The following is a 14,199-nucleotide window of genomic DNA, read 5'->3' as shown; positions in this document are numbered from 1 at the left end:
AACCTAGATAACTAACGATTGCTCTACACTCTTAGAAATAAAGCTGCTATCTAGAACCTAAAAGGGTTCTTCTGCTGTCTCCATAGAATAACACTTTGAAGAACCCTTGTTGGTTCCAGGTAGAACTATTTTGCTTCCTTTCCACAGAGGGTTCTACATTGAACCCAAAATGGTTCTACCTGGAACCAAAAAGGGGTTTTACCTGGAACCAAAAAGGGTTTTACCTGGAACCAAAAAGGGTTTTAGTGAGTTTTTCCTAACCACCATGCTTCTACATCTGCATTGCTTGCAGTTTTCCTGTCCACTCTTAGAAAAATGGGTTCCAAAAATGGCTTTATAAATACATTTGATTGGTTGATTCTCCTATGATGTCAGCTGAAGAACCCTTTTGGAACCCATTTTTCTAAGAGTGGACAGGAAAACTTTTCATCTAAAAGTAAGGGAGTCCCAGAGTTCATTCTATGATAGAGGATTAATAGTTGCTCTGAAATGCAAGGTAAATGTTGTCCCAGCTTCAACAAGCATGCTGTCCAGAATAAATATCATAGGATAGAACATAAGCCCTGTAATACTACCATGTTGGATAAAGTGCAACATTGATGAGCAGGGTGGAAAATACCAGAAAGAGAGACATTTAGTTAATATGATAAATCTACGTTGGCAGTCAGTCACAGCCCTGTAAATACATACTTCTGTCTTTCTTTCCATCAAATGTGCCTGTAGTTCTTAACTCAGAAGGTTCAAATGAACACATTCACTCTATGTATGAGTGCTGGAAAGACATGATATTTTCACAGCTGCTCCAGGTCTCTTCTTCCTATGAAAACATCAGTGTGTAATTTCCCCCCTAACTTTTTTAAGAGACTATGTCTTATTTTTGTAGTTTGTTTGCATCCTCCATATGAAACCGCGGGAAAGTGGGTACCTGCTGCATCCATCCAAATGTCACCATATTCCCTATACTCTTTTCCAAGAGTGACCATGGAAAATACATAATGAAGCATTGGTAGCGTCCAAAATGTCACCCTATTCCATATATAGTGTACTAAACCCACATGTCACCGTATTCCCTATATTTTAGTGCACTATATAGGGAATAGGGTGCCATTTGGGACACCATCATTTAGTGACAGGGTACTTTGAAATGAGAAGAGGAAAAGAAAAGTGGAATCTAGGACAGCTAGTGAAATAAGACAGTATACAGTTATGAAACAGTAGATCTGTTGTGTTGAGAAAAGCAAACCACCAGTGCAGGTGTGTGACTCTGGACACTCCAGGGCAGGCACCGGGAGGAGCTCCATCTTAGGTCAGCTGAGAGCCCGCGCGCTGACTTGCAGCTGCCGTCGTCATAGCAGCCGCCTGAGCGGCGCCGCGCCGAATGGCTTCTAGGGCTGCTGTGAATTGGATGTCGTCACAGCGCTGGCGCCAGGGAGTCGGTAGAAGTGGGAGCTTGCGGCGATGCAGGCAACTCGCTACAGCTACTGCAGTGTGTGTTGAGCTCTGTTGTGCCAAGCCATCATCCGTTTGGGTTCATCTTGGTACAGTGGGAAAGAAATTGAGAAACTGAGCATAGTTTAACGCATTGTGAAGTAAACTCACTCCAGATGAGCTAGTGGCCACGAAACCCTGACATTTCCCTCTATGGAAAAAAATATAGACTAACAATAGCTGGAACTTGGAAATGTAATAGATGGTAAAACATCAAACTTAAATGTATCTGCGTAATTACGAGGTAGACTACATTCATCACATGGATGCTCCTTCATTGAGATCAGAAATACAGACTCAGATGACTTCAAAACAGATTTTCACAATGGCCCGCCAACCTCATCTCGCAGGTAACAGAGAAGAGCATCACTTTAGTGCGCGCCTTCACATAACTTGCTCAAGAATGCGGAAAATATGGGAGGGACGTAAAAGATCAACCGCATTTAAACCAATACTGTTGCTTGGAATAGTGATTGACACTTCTAGGTAGCCAATTGACGTGCATTTCGCCCTGATGTGCGACAAGCCCCGTTCACGAGCCTTTATAAGAACAATTGACAGCGTGCTGACTGATTGTACACGGCGAAGACTGGCCTAAAATACCGGTTTCTTTCATGCATAATATCTTATCACACTCAACTGTCGTCATGAAAGCAATAAGCCCGGAGCGGTCTACGAGGAGCAACATCTCCAACTCGTCGGAACATACCCTCGGCATCTCCCGGAGCAAGAGCCCGATGGATGACCCTCTGAGTCTGCTGTACAATATGAACGACTGCTACACAATGCTGAAGGAACTCGTGCCCAGCCTCCCACAGAACGGGAACGTCAGTAAAATTGAGATATTGCAGCATGTTATAGACTATATCTTGGACCTTCAGATTGCACTGGACTCAAGCTCGTCCCTCTCCAGCTGCCAACATCAGCAGCGGCGGCCGGGACAGGCAACATCACCCAGGAATCCCCTAGCAACCATCAACTCAGACATCAGCCTCATCACCTTTCAGGTAAAAAATAGAATCAAATAGCTTAATTTTTTTCCAATTAGAGGACTTCTGTTTTGGAGTGGTTCAGAAAAATAAATAGACGAAACCTTAGTAGGCTACACAGATTCTAGCGTTCAATTGGAATTCCTACATGTTAATAGATCCCCCAAATCCTATGACATGTACAGTTTTAAAGTGGCCTTGTGAATATATGTTTAAATGGAGATTTTTTTTTACATTTGTATATATATGTTTATATGCTTACTTTAATTAAAGGCTTTTAGAATAGATATATTTCTTAAAACATTATTTCCAAGCAGTCTGCCTATTTGACTTCTCATAAAGCTTTTGCATTTGACGATGTGCCACTGTTGGTTATTGTACACATGACAGCTTGGTGGTGAATGAATGGAGCATCAGCCTAATAGAGACCAGACCACTGCAACTGTACTCACTCAGCAATGCCAGGAGCCTCTCTCTGTAAATGGTGATATTTAACAGTGGTTGTCTTACCTGTTTTTACAGTCAACTGACCACTTCCCCAAAGGGACAGAGACTCATGACAGCTAAACTCTCCTTCACTGACTGGGTAAGTGTTTCCTTACTGCCATTGTTGTATCCATCATTTCTATTTGAAATTGTCATTTTATTCATTAGGAAAAAAACGAGCTGCGCTCAAATGGGTCCAAACTACACTGTCCCGATGGGAGAACCCTTTTTGATTCCATGTAGAACCCTCTGGGGAAAGATAGAACCCAAAAGGGTTCTATCCGAGACCAAAAAGGGTTCTTCAAAGGGTTCTCCTATGGAGACAGGCAAAATACTCCTTTTTACATTCTAGATAGCACCTTTTTGTGTGTATAAAGTCACGGATACTTGGTATGAGTTGCTCTTTGAAAAGGGTCATCTATGTGAAGTGTTATATTGTTGACTGGACTAAGATATGACATCACTGTAGATGGAATAACCGATCAGGAAATAAGAGTCTCTGGCTACATAAGACAGACTGGCTACTCCAGTCAGTGGTTGTGGGTTCTGAAAACTACTGGTCTGTAGATCATTCGCAGAGAGGAAAAGCAGGCGCCAGCCAGCATCATCATAGCTATAGTATAGATCCATTCCCACGTTGTACTTAGAGGTTGACAGGATGTTGCTTACTCCTCCGTCGACGCCTCCATCTGGTGCTCAGGGATTGCCCAGTATTTCAGTGTTTGAATCCCAAATAGCACCCTATTCTCTATGTAGTGTCCTAAGGGCCCCCTGGTTAAAAGTAGTGCACTACATAGGGAATAGGGTGCCATATGAGACACACACTCACCAGTATTTCAGTGTTTGGTTAAAGTAGAAAAATAAGTGTCTTCCTCTCAGGCGCCAGTCTGACTGTCCAGTTCCCCATCTGTCCTTTAGCCTTGCTTCTCTTTAAACACGACCCTCTTTTCTCTTCCCAATCTCTTACAGGTGTATTTTAAACAGGACCTCATGTTCCCCTCCAATGGCTGGCTGGATTTCCGCTTGATTTAACTTATGTGTTGTTTTTACTTTTTATTTATCTACTGGCCTGGCTGATCTCTTTTCTTCCAAGTGAAGAATGATTCCTCAACAACGATGGGAACACAACGACAGACTGACTGAGATTACAGTATTGAAACAAGATATCTTTCCACAAGAGGAGATAGCCTTTTCTTTTGGAAGTGGCACATTACTACAGACAGACAAATGGTCAGTCGATGTATATAAAATGTTAAGACAAAATCATGCCTGTATAGTAGCTGATTTGTTGCAGAGAATATAAAGATGCATTTTATTGTACTGCAGCTTTCAAAGAAATGTTGTAAATTGCACTTTTATACAATAATAAAGTATATTCCTTATACTGTACATTATGTTAATATCCATATTACGTTATAATACCTGACCTATTTCAATCTTTTAAATTACTGTCACTGTACTTTCTCTTACATCAAAGGATGGTGCAACTTCCCTTTATCTTGCTTTTTAATGTGTCTGAATAGAGTCAGATTAATTAGGAAGACGATATCACAAGGCTCAATGCATTGCAGTTACTAATCTTATCTAGTTATCCAGGATGGTGTGCACAGATCCATCTCATCACACTGGTGGTTCTCTGGAGCACAGTTGGTAACGCATGGCACTTGCAACTCTAGGATAGTGGGTTCGATTCTCGGGATCAACCATACGTAAAACTATTTATGCACGCATGAATGACTCTTAAGTCGCTTTGGATGAGAGCGTCTGACAAATGGCACATAATATTACATTTACGGCACATACTATTTTTGCATGGGGGAGCACGCCTCCTGCTGGTCGACGTTAAGAAGGAAGTGCTATATGAAAGTATGAGAATACTTAGTGGTTCATACGTATCATTTCTCTGTGAGAACATACAAGAGGCTAGACTGTGGAAGGTCAACATCCAGGTTTTATTTTTCAGTCAGATAATGTCTGACGGCACCATTCACTTCTTTCCCTTCATAGATAGAATATCTCGTGTTCTTCTCCCACATGGTTATCATCTGACAACACATAGGAGAGCACTCTGACATTTGCACTGATATTTGCAAACTCATTTACGCATGCAATGTACAGTTCATTAGGTAGGCATGCAACACCAATCTTTACTGTAGCCAGATTTGTGAATCGGATGCCATTAAGTGTACATTTTATATCTGTTTAATTAAAATGTACATTTAATGGCATCGGATTCACAAATGGGGCCTCTACTACGTTACGGGAGGAGACAGGCCCTGACAACATGTAATAAACCAAATAACTTTACAACCACTGTTCATGACAAAGCAGCATACATACAGTCCCATGTATCATATGGAGAAGAGTCAACAACTGAATTCTGCAGCGATCAATAACTTTTTCTGAAGATTACTTCTCGTTGTCAATTTGTTGTTAAATTGCTATTATTGTAACATATTAGTGTCAACGTCCCTCCCTTTTATCCAACATTTTTTGTTCGTGTTGGCAGTAAATGCGTCCCAAATGGCACCCTATTCCACCGATAGCGCACTACTTTGGACCAGGGCCCATAGGAAGGTAAAATAGTTAAAAGCCCTGTGGCTTTTGCAATGAGACAAATAGTTTAGTTGACTCTCCTCCATGTCATTTGCTGAGACACGACAAAAACATCCCACACACAATTTTGTTCCATTTGGCTCACGTGTTCATATGCATTCATTCTTCATCTATACCAGGTATCTTCTCTTTTACCCACCCACAAGCTCAATACATCACTTGTTGACACACATAGGCAGCAGCAGCTAATATTAACATTGTTGAGGCATGCTTGTAGCCTGGTCCCAGATCTGTTTGTGTTCTTGCTCATTGTCAAGCCATTGGCATGACAAGGAGTTGGCGAGATGGCACAGACAGACTGACACCCAGGCTACCATGCTTGTTGTAGTGCAAAACAATAAACAGATAGTTAGTCACTGTACGTAGTTAAGTTATAAATTATACTGTAAAAAATGGGACGGCCCTGTTAAGTGCTTTTACTGATTGGAATGATCGCAATTTACACTTTGGTTAATTCAATCTGTTCTATCAATTTGTCTGAAATCAAATAACGAATTCGTCAGATCAATGTGATTTTTTTTATTTGAATAAAAGCTTCTAAATTGCTTTCAACACCTCATGCACATTGAATAGCGGTAGGGGCAATGTAGCGACGGCAGCCTATCAGAAGAGTTGCAGAGGCGTGGCTTTCAGTTGGTTATTTTTGCCCCCCTCTTGTACACTCATCTGTAATGATACTAACGCGCCTGATAACTTTTCTATGTGATGGTAGCCATTGCTTGGTTATGATATTGTGGTTCCGAAATGTGAAGGTCTTTAGTTTGGAAAAATTATTTTAAAACATCTTATTTTTTAGCTTGTTGATTTAAATTCCTTGTAACACAGAAGAAATGTGGATAGGTAATTCCAAATTAAAAAGTGAACTCGGAACAAGATTTTAAAAAATTGGTTGTATTGTCATTAAATATTTTTTGGATTTGTTATATTAAGTTTCACCAAAGGGGAAATGTAGGTTTAGTGTTGAAATAAACAGGTAACAACATCAAATATAATGAAATATAACAGTTGGCATTGAATCATATATTTGTCATAATAATGTTGTTGTTTTTACCAGAGGTGAAGTAAATTAGGTTGATCTAAAGATAAATTTTTTTTACAGTGTACGTAGCTAGCTACCTTCACCTCTAGAGAATATCAAGACAGTTAGTAGAGGTCACTTCACTTCACTTTAGACGATACAAATACAGAGTACAACATCTCAGTGAGCTACCTCTACTTAGTAGCCTGGTGAAACCAGACGAACCGCTGCGCTCTCCTGTAACAGAATGTGAGGTTGCCAGATCAGGCTGGTTTAACAAGGCTATCTACTTAGTGCACACCAAGCACTAACATCATTTATTTACCCATTTAACTAGCTATGGTACCTTGCTACGCATGCATTGTCAGATTACCACACCAAACATCTACTGAGTAAGTGCTCTCCTGGGAATGAGATGGGCGGGGGGGCTCACAGGATGCTCTCGCGCTCCTCTCCGAAAGTGACGGTGTCGGAGGACACGGTGGTGATCTCCGGAGGATCCCCGGGGTTCAGCCCCCTCTTCAGGTGCACCACGCGCACGTTCTCGTTGTGCGGGCCGGGCTTGGTGGTGGTACTGGTGGTGCCGGAACCCGGGGAGATGATGACCTCGCTGATGGAGGAGGATGTAGGGGTGGAACAGGTGGTGTCGGTGGACCCCATTGGAGCCCTCTGTCCCTGGCAACGCTGCTGGTTCCCCTGCTGCTGGGTGTTGGTGTTGTTGTTAAGGGTGGTGTTGCTGGGCGTGCGGTTGAGGTTGTAGCTCTTGGACGAGGGCCAGCTCTCTTCGGGGCTGCTGGCCAGCAGGCTGCACTGGTCCTCAGAGCAGATGGACATGCGGGCCACAGCTGGGTCCTGGAGACCACTCAGGCTGCTGGGCAGACCCCTCTTACTGGCCGCCCGGCTCTGGCTTTCCTCCTGGTCCAGCTCGATCAGGTTGGCCTGCTCCAGCTGGGACAGGTCAGCTTCCTCGTCCTGCAGGGAGTGGTTGGGCGAGCTCTCGTTGGAGCGCATGCCGGAGTCAGACGAATCCTTCTTATCCAGCATGGCGTCAGACAGGTATTCTTTACCCTTAGCCAGAGCCAGGGAGGATGCTTTGGGGTCACCTGGCTTTTTCGCGTCCCCCAAGAGAGGAGCATCGGAGTTCTCTGAATCCTCGTCGTCGCTGGTGAGCTTCTGGTAGGGCAGCCCGCCGGTCTTCATCTTGAGGTCGGCTGCTCCCTGGAACAGGCCGCTCCCCCGGTCACTGGACCCGGGCGTCTTGCGTCCGAGCAGGGTCTTGGAGGAGCCATGGGGGTCCTGCTTCTCGTCCTCCTCTGTGATGGGGTCCAGGGGGGCTTCGGCGGTGGTGAAGTCTGGGGCGTCCACGGCGGGAAGCTTGGAGGTGCTTCTCTTGGTGGTAGCCTTGTCCTTGGTTTTGTCCTCGGAGCTGGCAGAGGTCATGAACTGGTTGGGGTGGGGCTGGACGGGCTTCTCTCCCCCTCCTCCGCCTACTTCCAGCGTGGCCATCTGGGCGATGTACTCCTGGTAGGCGTTGCGGTACTCCGACTGCTGCTTTTCCGTCAGCTTGACGATGTCGTTGGACGACTCCTGGGAGTTGAGGCTGGACATGCTGGGGGTGCGGTGGGTGGGGGCCTGGGGAGGGGGACATGGAACATTGCATCTCCTAGATCTGTGGTCTAAGTACATATGAAGGCTATCATTTGGTTTACATACAGGCCAACAGCTTAATTCATGGTTCTGTACATATACAGTACTAGTGCAAAGTTTGGACACACCTACTCATTCAAGGGTTTTTCTTTATTTGACTATTTGCTACATTGTAGAATACTAGTGAAGATATCAAAACCATGAAATAACACATGGAATCATGTAGTCACCAAAAAAAGTGTTAAACAAAACAAAATATATATTTTAGATGAGATTCTTCAAAGTAACCACCCTTTGCTTTGATGACAGCTTTGCACATTCTTGGCATTCTCTCAACCAACTTCATGAGGTAGTCACCTGGAATGCACTTAAATTTACAGGAATGTCTTGTTAAAAGTTAATTTGCACATTTGAGCCAATCAATTATGTTGTGACAAGGTAGAGGTGGTATACAGAAGACAGCCCTATATGGTAAAATACCAAGTCCATATTATGTCAAGAACAGCTCAAACAAGCAAAGAGAAACGGCAGTCCATCATTACTTTAAGACATGAAGGTCAGTCATTCCAGAAAATTTCAAGAACTCTGAAAGTTTCTTCAAGTGTAGTTGCAAAAACCAAGCGCTATGATGAAACTGGCTCTCATGAGGACCGCCACAGGAAAGGACGACCCAGAGTTACCTCTGCTGCAGAGGATAAGTTCATTAGAGTTACCAGCCTCAGATTGCAGCCCAAATAAATGCTTCACAGAGTTCAAGTAACAGACACATCTCAACATCAACTGTTCAGAGGAGACTGCATGAATCAGGCCTTCATGGTCAAATTTCTGCAAATAAACCACTACTAAAGGACAACAATAAGAAGAGGAGACGTTCTTGGGCCAAGAAACACGAGCAATGGACATTAGACAGGTGGAAATCTTTCTTTCGATCGAATGAGTCCAAATGTAAGATTTTTGGTTCCAACTGCCATGGATGGATGATCTCTGCATGTGTGGTTCCCACCGTGAAGCATGGAGGAGGAGGTATGATGGTGTGGGGTGGTTTGCTGGTGACACTGTCTGTGATTTATTTAGAATTCAAGACACACTTAACCAGCATGGCTACCACAGCATTCTGCAGCGATACGCCATCCCATCTGGTTCGCGCTTAGTGTGACTATCATTTGTTTTTCAACAGGACACTGACCCAAAACACACCTCCAGGCTGTGTAAGAGCTATTTGACCAAGGAGAAGAATAGAGTGCTGCATCATATGACCTGGCCTGGGATGGTTTGGGATGAGATGGTTTGGGATAAGTTGGGCCGCAGAGTGATGGAAAAGCAGCCAACAGGTGCTCAGCATATGTGGGAATTCCTTCAAGACAGTTCGAAAAGCATTCCTCATGAAGCTGGTTGAGAGAATGCCTACAGTCAGCAAAGTTGTCATCAAGGCAAAGGGTGTCTACTTTGAGGAATCAAAAATATAAAACATAATTTGATTAACACTTTTTTTGGTTACTACATGATTCCATGTATGTTATTTCATAGTTTTAATATATTCACTATTATTCTACAATGTAGAAAATAGTAAAAATAAAGAAAAACCCTTGAATGAGTAGGTGTCCAACCCTTTGACTGGTACTGTACATAGCTACACAATTCCAGTCTTTCTGTCAACGTAATATAATGACGCAACATAGACCTCTCTACAATGGAAGAGACCACCAGTCACTCACCAGCCATGTGTTGTTGCTGTGCCTGGGAGGCTCGTCCAGTCCCACATTGCTCAGTTCCTCAAAGCTCAGGTTGAAGCTGTACATGGGTGAGTTGGCGTCGAGGTTGGCGGTGCCGGCGTGGGGCGGGGCGACCTGGCGCCTCGGTTCCCCGTGGCCCACCACACTGCTGTCCACCTCACTGTGAGCCTCCTCATGAAGCACCTGGCTCTCCACGTGACGCATCTCCAACACCTAGAGGAAGAGGAGGCGAGAGAAGGCAGAGGAGTAGGAGGGAAAGGAAGAAGAAGAAGAGGAAGAGAAGGTAGAAGAGGAAGTGGAGGAGGAAGAGAGAAAGAAGAAAAGAAACGAACATTGCACCAATCTCTAAATACGGCTGGGCTAAATAGTAATTACTGGGTTAAGAAGTGCTTGATAACAGCAGTGTCCAGTGTTAAAGCTATTGGTAAATCCACTACAAAAGAAAATAACAGGCAAGAGGCAAGGTTAGGGTTAAACTCACGGTTCCCCTGAAGAGCTGCCAGTCTCCAAAGTTCATTTTCATTTCATTCTTCAGTTCATCAATGTTACACTGGGTCAGAACTCTGCCATTCACATTAGCCTGAGATACAAAGAAGAGAATGAGACAAGGAAGAGGAGGTTAATGGTAGAGAGAGAGAGAGAAAGAGAGGGGAGAGAGAGAGAGAGAGAGAGAGAGAGAGAGAGAGAGAGAAGGTTAATGATATAGAGAGCGAGAGGAGGTTGATGGTAGAGAGGGGAGGTTAATGGTAGAGAGAGAGCGAGAGGAGGTTGATGGTAGAGAGGGGAGGTTAATGGTAGAGAGAGGGAGAATGTTAATGGTAGAGAGAGAGTGAGAGGAGGTTGATGGTAGAGAGGGGGAGGTTAATGGTAGAGAGAGAGAGAGAGAGAGAGAGAGAGAGAGAGAGAGAGAGAGAGAGAGAGAGAGAGAGAGAGAGAGAGAGAGAGAGAGAGAGAGAGAGAGAGAGAGAGAGAGAGAGAGAGAGAGAGAGAGAGAGAGAGAGAGAGAGAGAGAGAGAGAGAGAGAGATAGATAGATAGATAGATAGATAGATAGATAGATAGATAGATAGATAGATAGATAGATAGAGAAGGTTAATGGTAGAGAGAGAGCGAGTGAGAGGAGGTTGATGGTAGAGAGAGAGCGAGAGAGAGAGAGCGAGAGAGAGAGAGAGAGAGAGAGAGAGAGAGAGAGAGAGAAGGTTAATGGTAGAGAGAGCGAGAGGAGGTTGATGGTAGAGAGGGGGAGGTTAATGGTAGAGAGAGAGAGAGAGAGAGAGAGAGAGAGAGAGAGAGAGAGAGAGAGAGAGAGAGAGAGAGAGAGAGAGAGAGAGAGAAGGTTAAATGGTAGAGAGAGAGAGAGAGAGAGAGAGAGAGAGAGAGAGAGAAGGTTAATGGTAGAGAGAGCGAGAGAGAAGGTTGATGGTAGAGAGGGGGAGGTTAATGGTAGAGAGAGCGGGAGAGAAGGTTGATGGTAGAGAGGGGGAGGTTAATGGAGAGAGAGAGAGAGAGAGAGAGAGAGAGAGAGAGAGAGAGAGAGAGAGAGAGAGAGAGAATGTTAATGGTAGAGCGAGGGAGAGAGGAGGTTAATGGTAGAATGGGATTGAGAGGAGGTTGATGGTAGAGAGGGGGGAGGTTAATGGTAGAGAGAGGGAGAGAGAGAGAGAGAGAGAAGAGGTTGATGGTAGAGAGAGAGGAGGTTAATGGTAGAGAGGAGTAGAGAGGAGGTTAATGGTAGAGATCTCCCTCTCTGTCTCTGCTCACCTTCTTAATGGTGGCAGTGTACTGGGCCAGCATGCTCTGGTCGATACCCTCGATATGTTTGACACGTTCACACACTGTGTCTGTGTTCATGGAGCTCAGGAGGATGGCCGGGGTCCCCGACACCACCGAGGCTGAACCCTGACACACACACACACACACACACACACACAACCAGGTCCAGAACACACGTCAACGACCAGATAGAGGAGTCACCCAACAGGTAAAACATGGCTTATTGGTTAATACAGTATGGCTACATTTGATGGGGGTCAAGATTACATTTCTCAAAGGTATCATGTGCTGTACTCATCAATAGTAACCTCTGCCCATTTGAGTAGAAATGCTGTGATACAAAATAATGGGGGGGGAAAAAAAGAAAACCTTTGATGTAATCTGTGACATCACTTCCTGCTATCTACTATCACTACTAGGCTGCTCACTAATTCAGGAGTTAGACCATACACTCTTAGAAAAAAGGTTTCCAAAAGGGTTCTTCGGCTGTCTCCCCATAGGAAAATCCCTCTGTGGACCGGGTTCTACATGGAACCAAACGGGTTCTCCCCTAGTACCAGAAAGGGTTCTACAAAGGGTTCTCCTATGGGAATAGCCGAAGAACCCTTTAAGGTACTAGATAGCACATTTCTTGCTAAGAGTGTAGAAATAGAATCACTAGAACAGCCCCCCAGACCATTGACTTGACTGAGGATGTCTGTTCTAGTAATTAACCGGTAAGTGATACACACTCAGTATCACAGTAACTTTGAGTACGGATAGAATGTACACAGCAATACATGGTGCAGGATTATTATTATTATTCACTTGTCAAACAGGTTAGTTTTAGGTCTTTATGAAACCACAGGCTGTATGTTCAACGTCACTGACTCAGAGTAGGACGGTCTTCAGAAGACAGGGTTTAGGTAAGGAGAGTTCAGCTAGAAGGGCCAGACAAAATCAAATGTTTGAAATGCTTATAGAGACTTGTACAAGTGTTACAAATCTACAATGTATCTTACAAAGTTATCAAACATCTGTAATTGTAAATAGGTCTTAAATAGTATGACAGAAGCAGATCAAAGATTTCACTAGACAGCGGCCTTGTAGCATCACTTAGTGCCCTAACAAGGGAGCTACACTAGTGTCACAAAACCAGCTTTTCAGCTACTATACTGGATGTGCAGTTTTTTGATGGCGTGAGCAGAACATACGCCACTTTATCAAGTGTTCTCGGGTGTGAGCCGCACATGACAAAACAAATATTATAAACTGGTGGTTCGAGCCCTGAATGCTGATTGGCTGAAAGCTGTGGTATATCAGAGGTATGACAAAACATTTTTACTGCTCTAATTACATTGGTAACCAGTTTATAATAGCAATAAGGCACCTTGGGGGTTTGTGATATATGGCCAATATACCACAGCTAAGGTCTGTATCCAGGCACTCCGCGTTGAGTCGTTCATAAGGACAGCCCTTATCGTGATATATTGGCCATATACCACACCTCCTCGGGAACCAGAGCTGAGCCATACCACCTTCACCCAGGTTTCATTGACATGAATGGGAGCTTCTTGCGCTCTGCAAAAAGGTATTACTCCAGTGTAGCATGCCTGTAACTCCTAGTTCCCATTCAAGAGAGTGGGCTAGAGTTTCCAAGGTGCATGCTGGGTTTACAGAGGTCAGATCCCTTCCGAAGGGGGTCAGTTTGTCGGTCTAGGTCTAGTTAGGAGGAGTTAGGGAAAACATCTGAATGGATTCAGTACCTGCTTCTTTTTCAAAGACGGTACCTTAAACTGCTTGGAGGGAGGAGAGAGAACGAGAGGTGGAGAGAAACAGATGGAAGGGTGAGGAGGGAGTGGCTACAGCAGGTGTTCACCAGAGAGGGATGTGAGGAGAGAACATTAGGAAGACACACAGATGCCAACATTATCGTCTTAGAGGAGAAGAAAACATTAGAGAAACATACATATCTTCAAGAGTGGAGAGAGGAAGAGAGAGGAGAGAGGAGAGAGGGAGTGGAGAGAGAGAGAGAGGAGAGAGAGAGAGAGGAGAGAGGAGAGAGGGAGTGGAGAGAGAGAGAGAGGAGAGAGAGGGAGTGGAGAGAGAGAGAGAGGAGAGAGAGAGAGAGGAGAGAGGGAGTGGAGAGAGAGAGAGAGAGAGAGAGAGGAGAGAGGAAGAGAGTGGAGAGAGAAAGAGGAGAGGGAGTGGGAGAGAGAGAGAGAGAGAGAGAGAGAGAGAGAGAGAGAGAGAGAGAGAGAGAGAGAGAGAGAGAGAGAGAGAGAGAGAGAGAGAGAGAGAGAGAGAGAGAGAAACAGAGAGAGAAACAGAGAGAGAAACAGAGAGAGAAACAGAGAGGAGAGAAAGAGAGTGGAGAGAAAGAGAGTGGAGAGAGAGAAAGAGTGAGAGAGAGAGAGAGGAGAGAAAGAGAGTGGAGAGAAAGAGTGAGAGAGAGAGAGTGGAGAGAGAGA

At 44.4% G+C, this 14,199-nt stretch overlaps 2 protein-coding genes across 2 annotated transcripts in view; one reads left to right on the top strand and one right to left on the bottom strand.

Annotated features, from left to right (window-relative positions):
* The first annotated feature begins 1,995 nt into the window (after window positions 1-1,995).
* On the top strand, window positions 1,996-4,352 carry LOC118397831 (DNA-binding protein inhibitor ID-2-like). Its single transcript, XM_035792705.2, has 3 exons — window positions 1,996-2,495; window positions 3,000-3,063; window positions 3,933-4,352. Exons 1-2 carry the CDS (start codon window positions 2,103-2,105, stop codon window positions 3,042-3,044), a joined length of 438 nt encoding a protein of 145 aa, XP_035648598.1. The 5' UTR covers window positions 1,996-2,102; the 3' UTR covers window positions 3,045-3,063; window positions 3,933-4,352.
* Window positions 4,353-4,896: 544 nt separating this feature from the next.
* The window catches only part of LOC118398814 (kinase D-interacting substrate of 220 kDa B-like), a 49,592-nt gene continuing 40,289 nt past the window's right edge, over window positions 4,897-14,199 (bottom strand). The window contains exons 25-28 of the mRNA XM_052471233.1: window positions 11,738-11,875; window positions 10,459-10,557; window positions 9,960-10,190; window positions 4,897-8,229 (exon numbers count right to left, since the gene is read on the bottom strand). Of these exons, the coding sequence (XP_052327193.1) occupies window positions 7,027-8,229; window positions 9,960-10,190; window positions 10,459-10,557; window positions 11,738-11,875 (1,671 nt within the window). The 3' untranslated portion in view covers window positions 4,897-7,026. The remainder of the gene's footprint in view (window positions 8,230-9,959; window positions 10,191-10,458; window positions 10,558-11,737; window positions 11,876-14,199) is intronic.

Source organism: Oncorhynchus keta, chromosome 19 (assembly GCF_023373465.1).
Source record: "Oncorhynchus keta strain PuntledgeMale-10-30-2019 chromosome 19, Oket_V2, whole genome shotgun sequence".
Classification (NCBI taxonomy): Eukaryota; Metazoa; Chordata; class Actinopteri; order Salmoniformes; family Salmonidae; genus Oncorhynchus; species Oncorhynchus keta.
The sequence above is the reverse complement of the archived record's forward strand: the minus strand, read 5'-3'. Positions and strand labels throughout refer to the sequence as shown.

Coding starts and splice junctions, on each gene's coding strand:
- LOC118397831 (XM_035792705.2), top strand. CDS start 2,103: ATGCATAATATCTTATCACACTCAACTGTCGTCATGAAAGCAATAAGC. Junction 2,496..2,999: donor TCAGCCTCATCACCTTTCAG/GTAAAAAATAGA, acceptor CTGTTTTTACAG/TCAACTGACCACTTCCCCAA.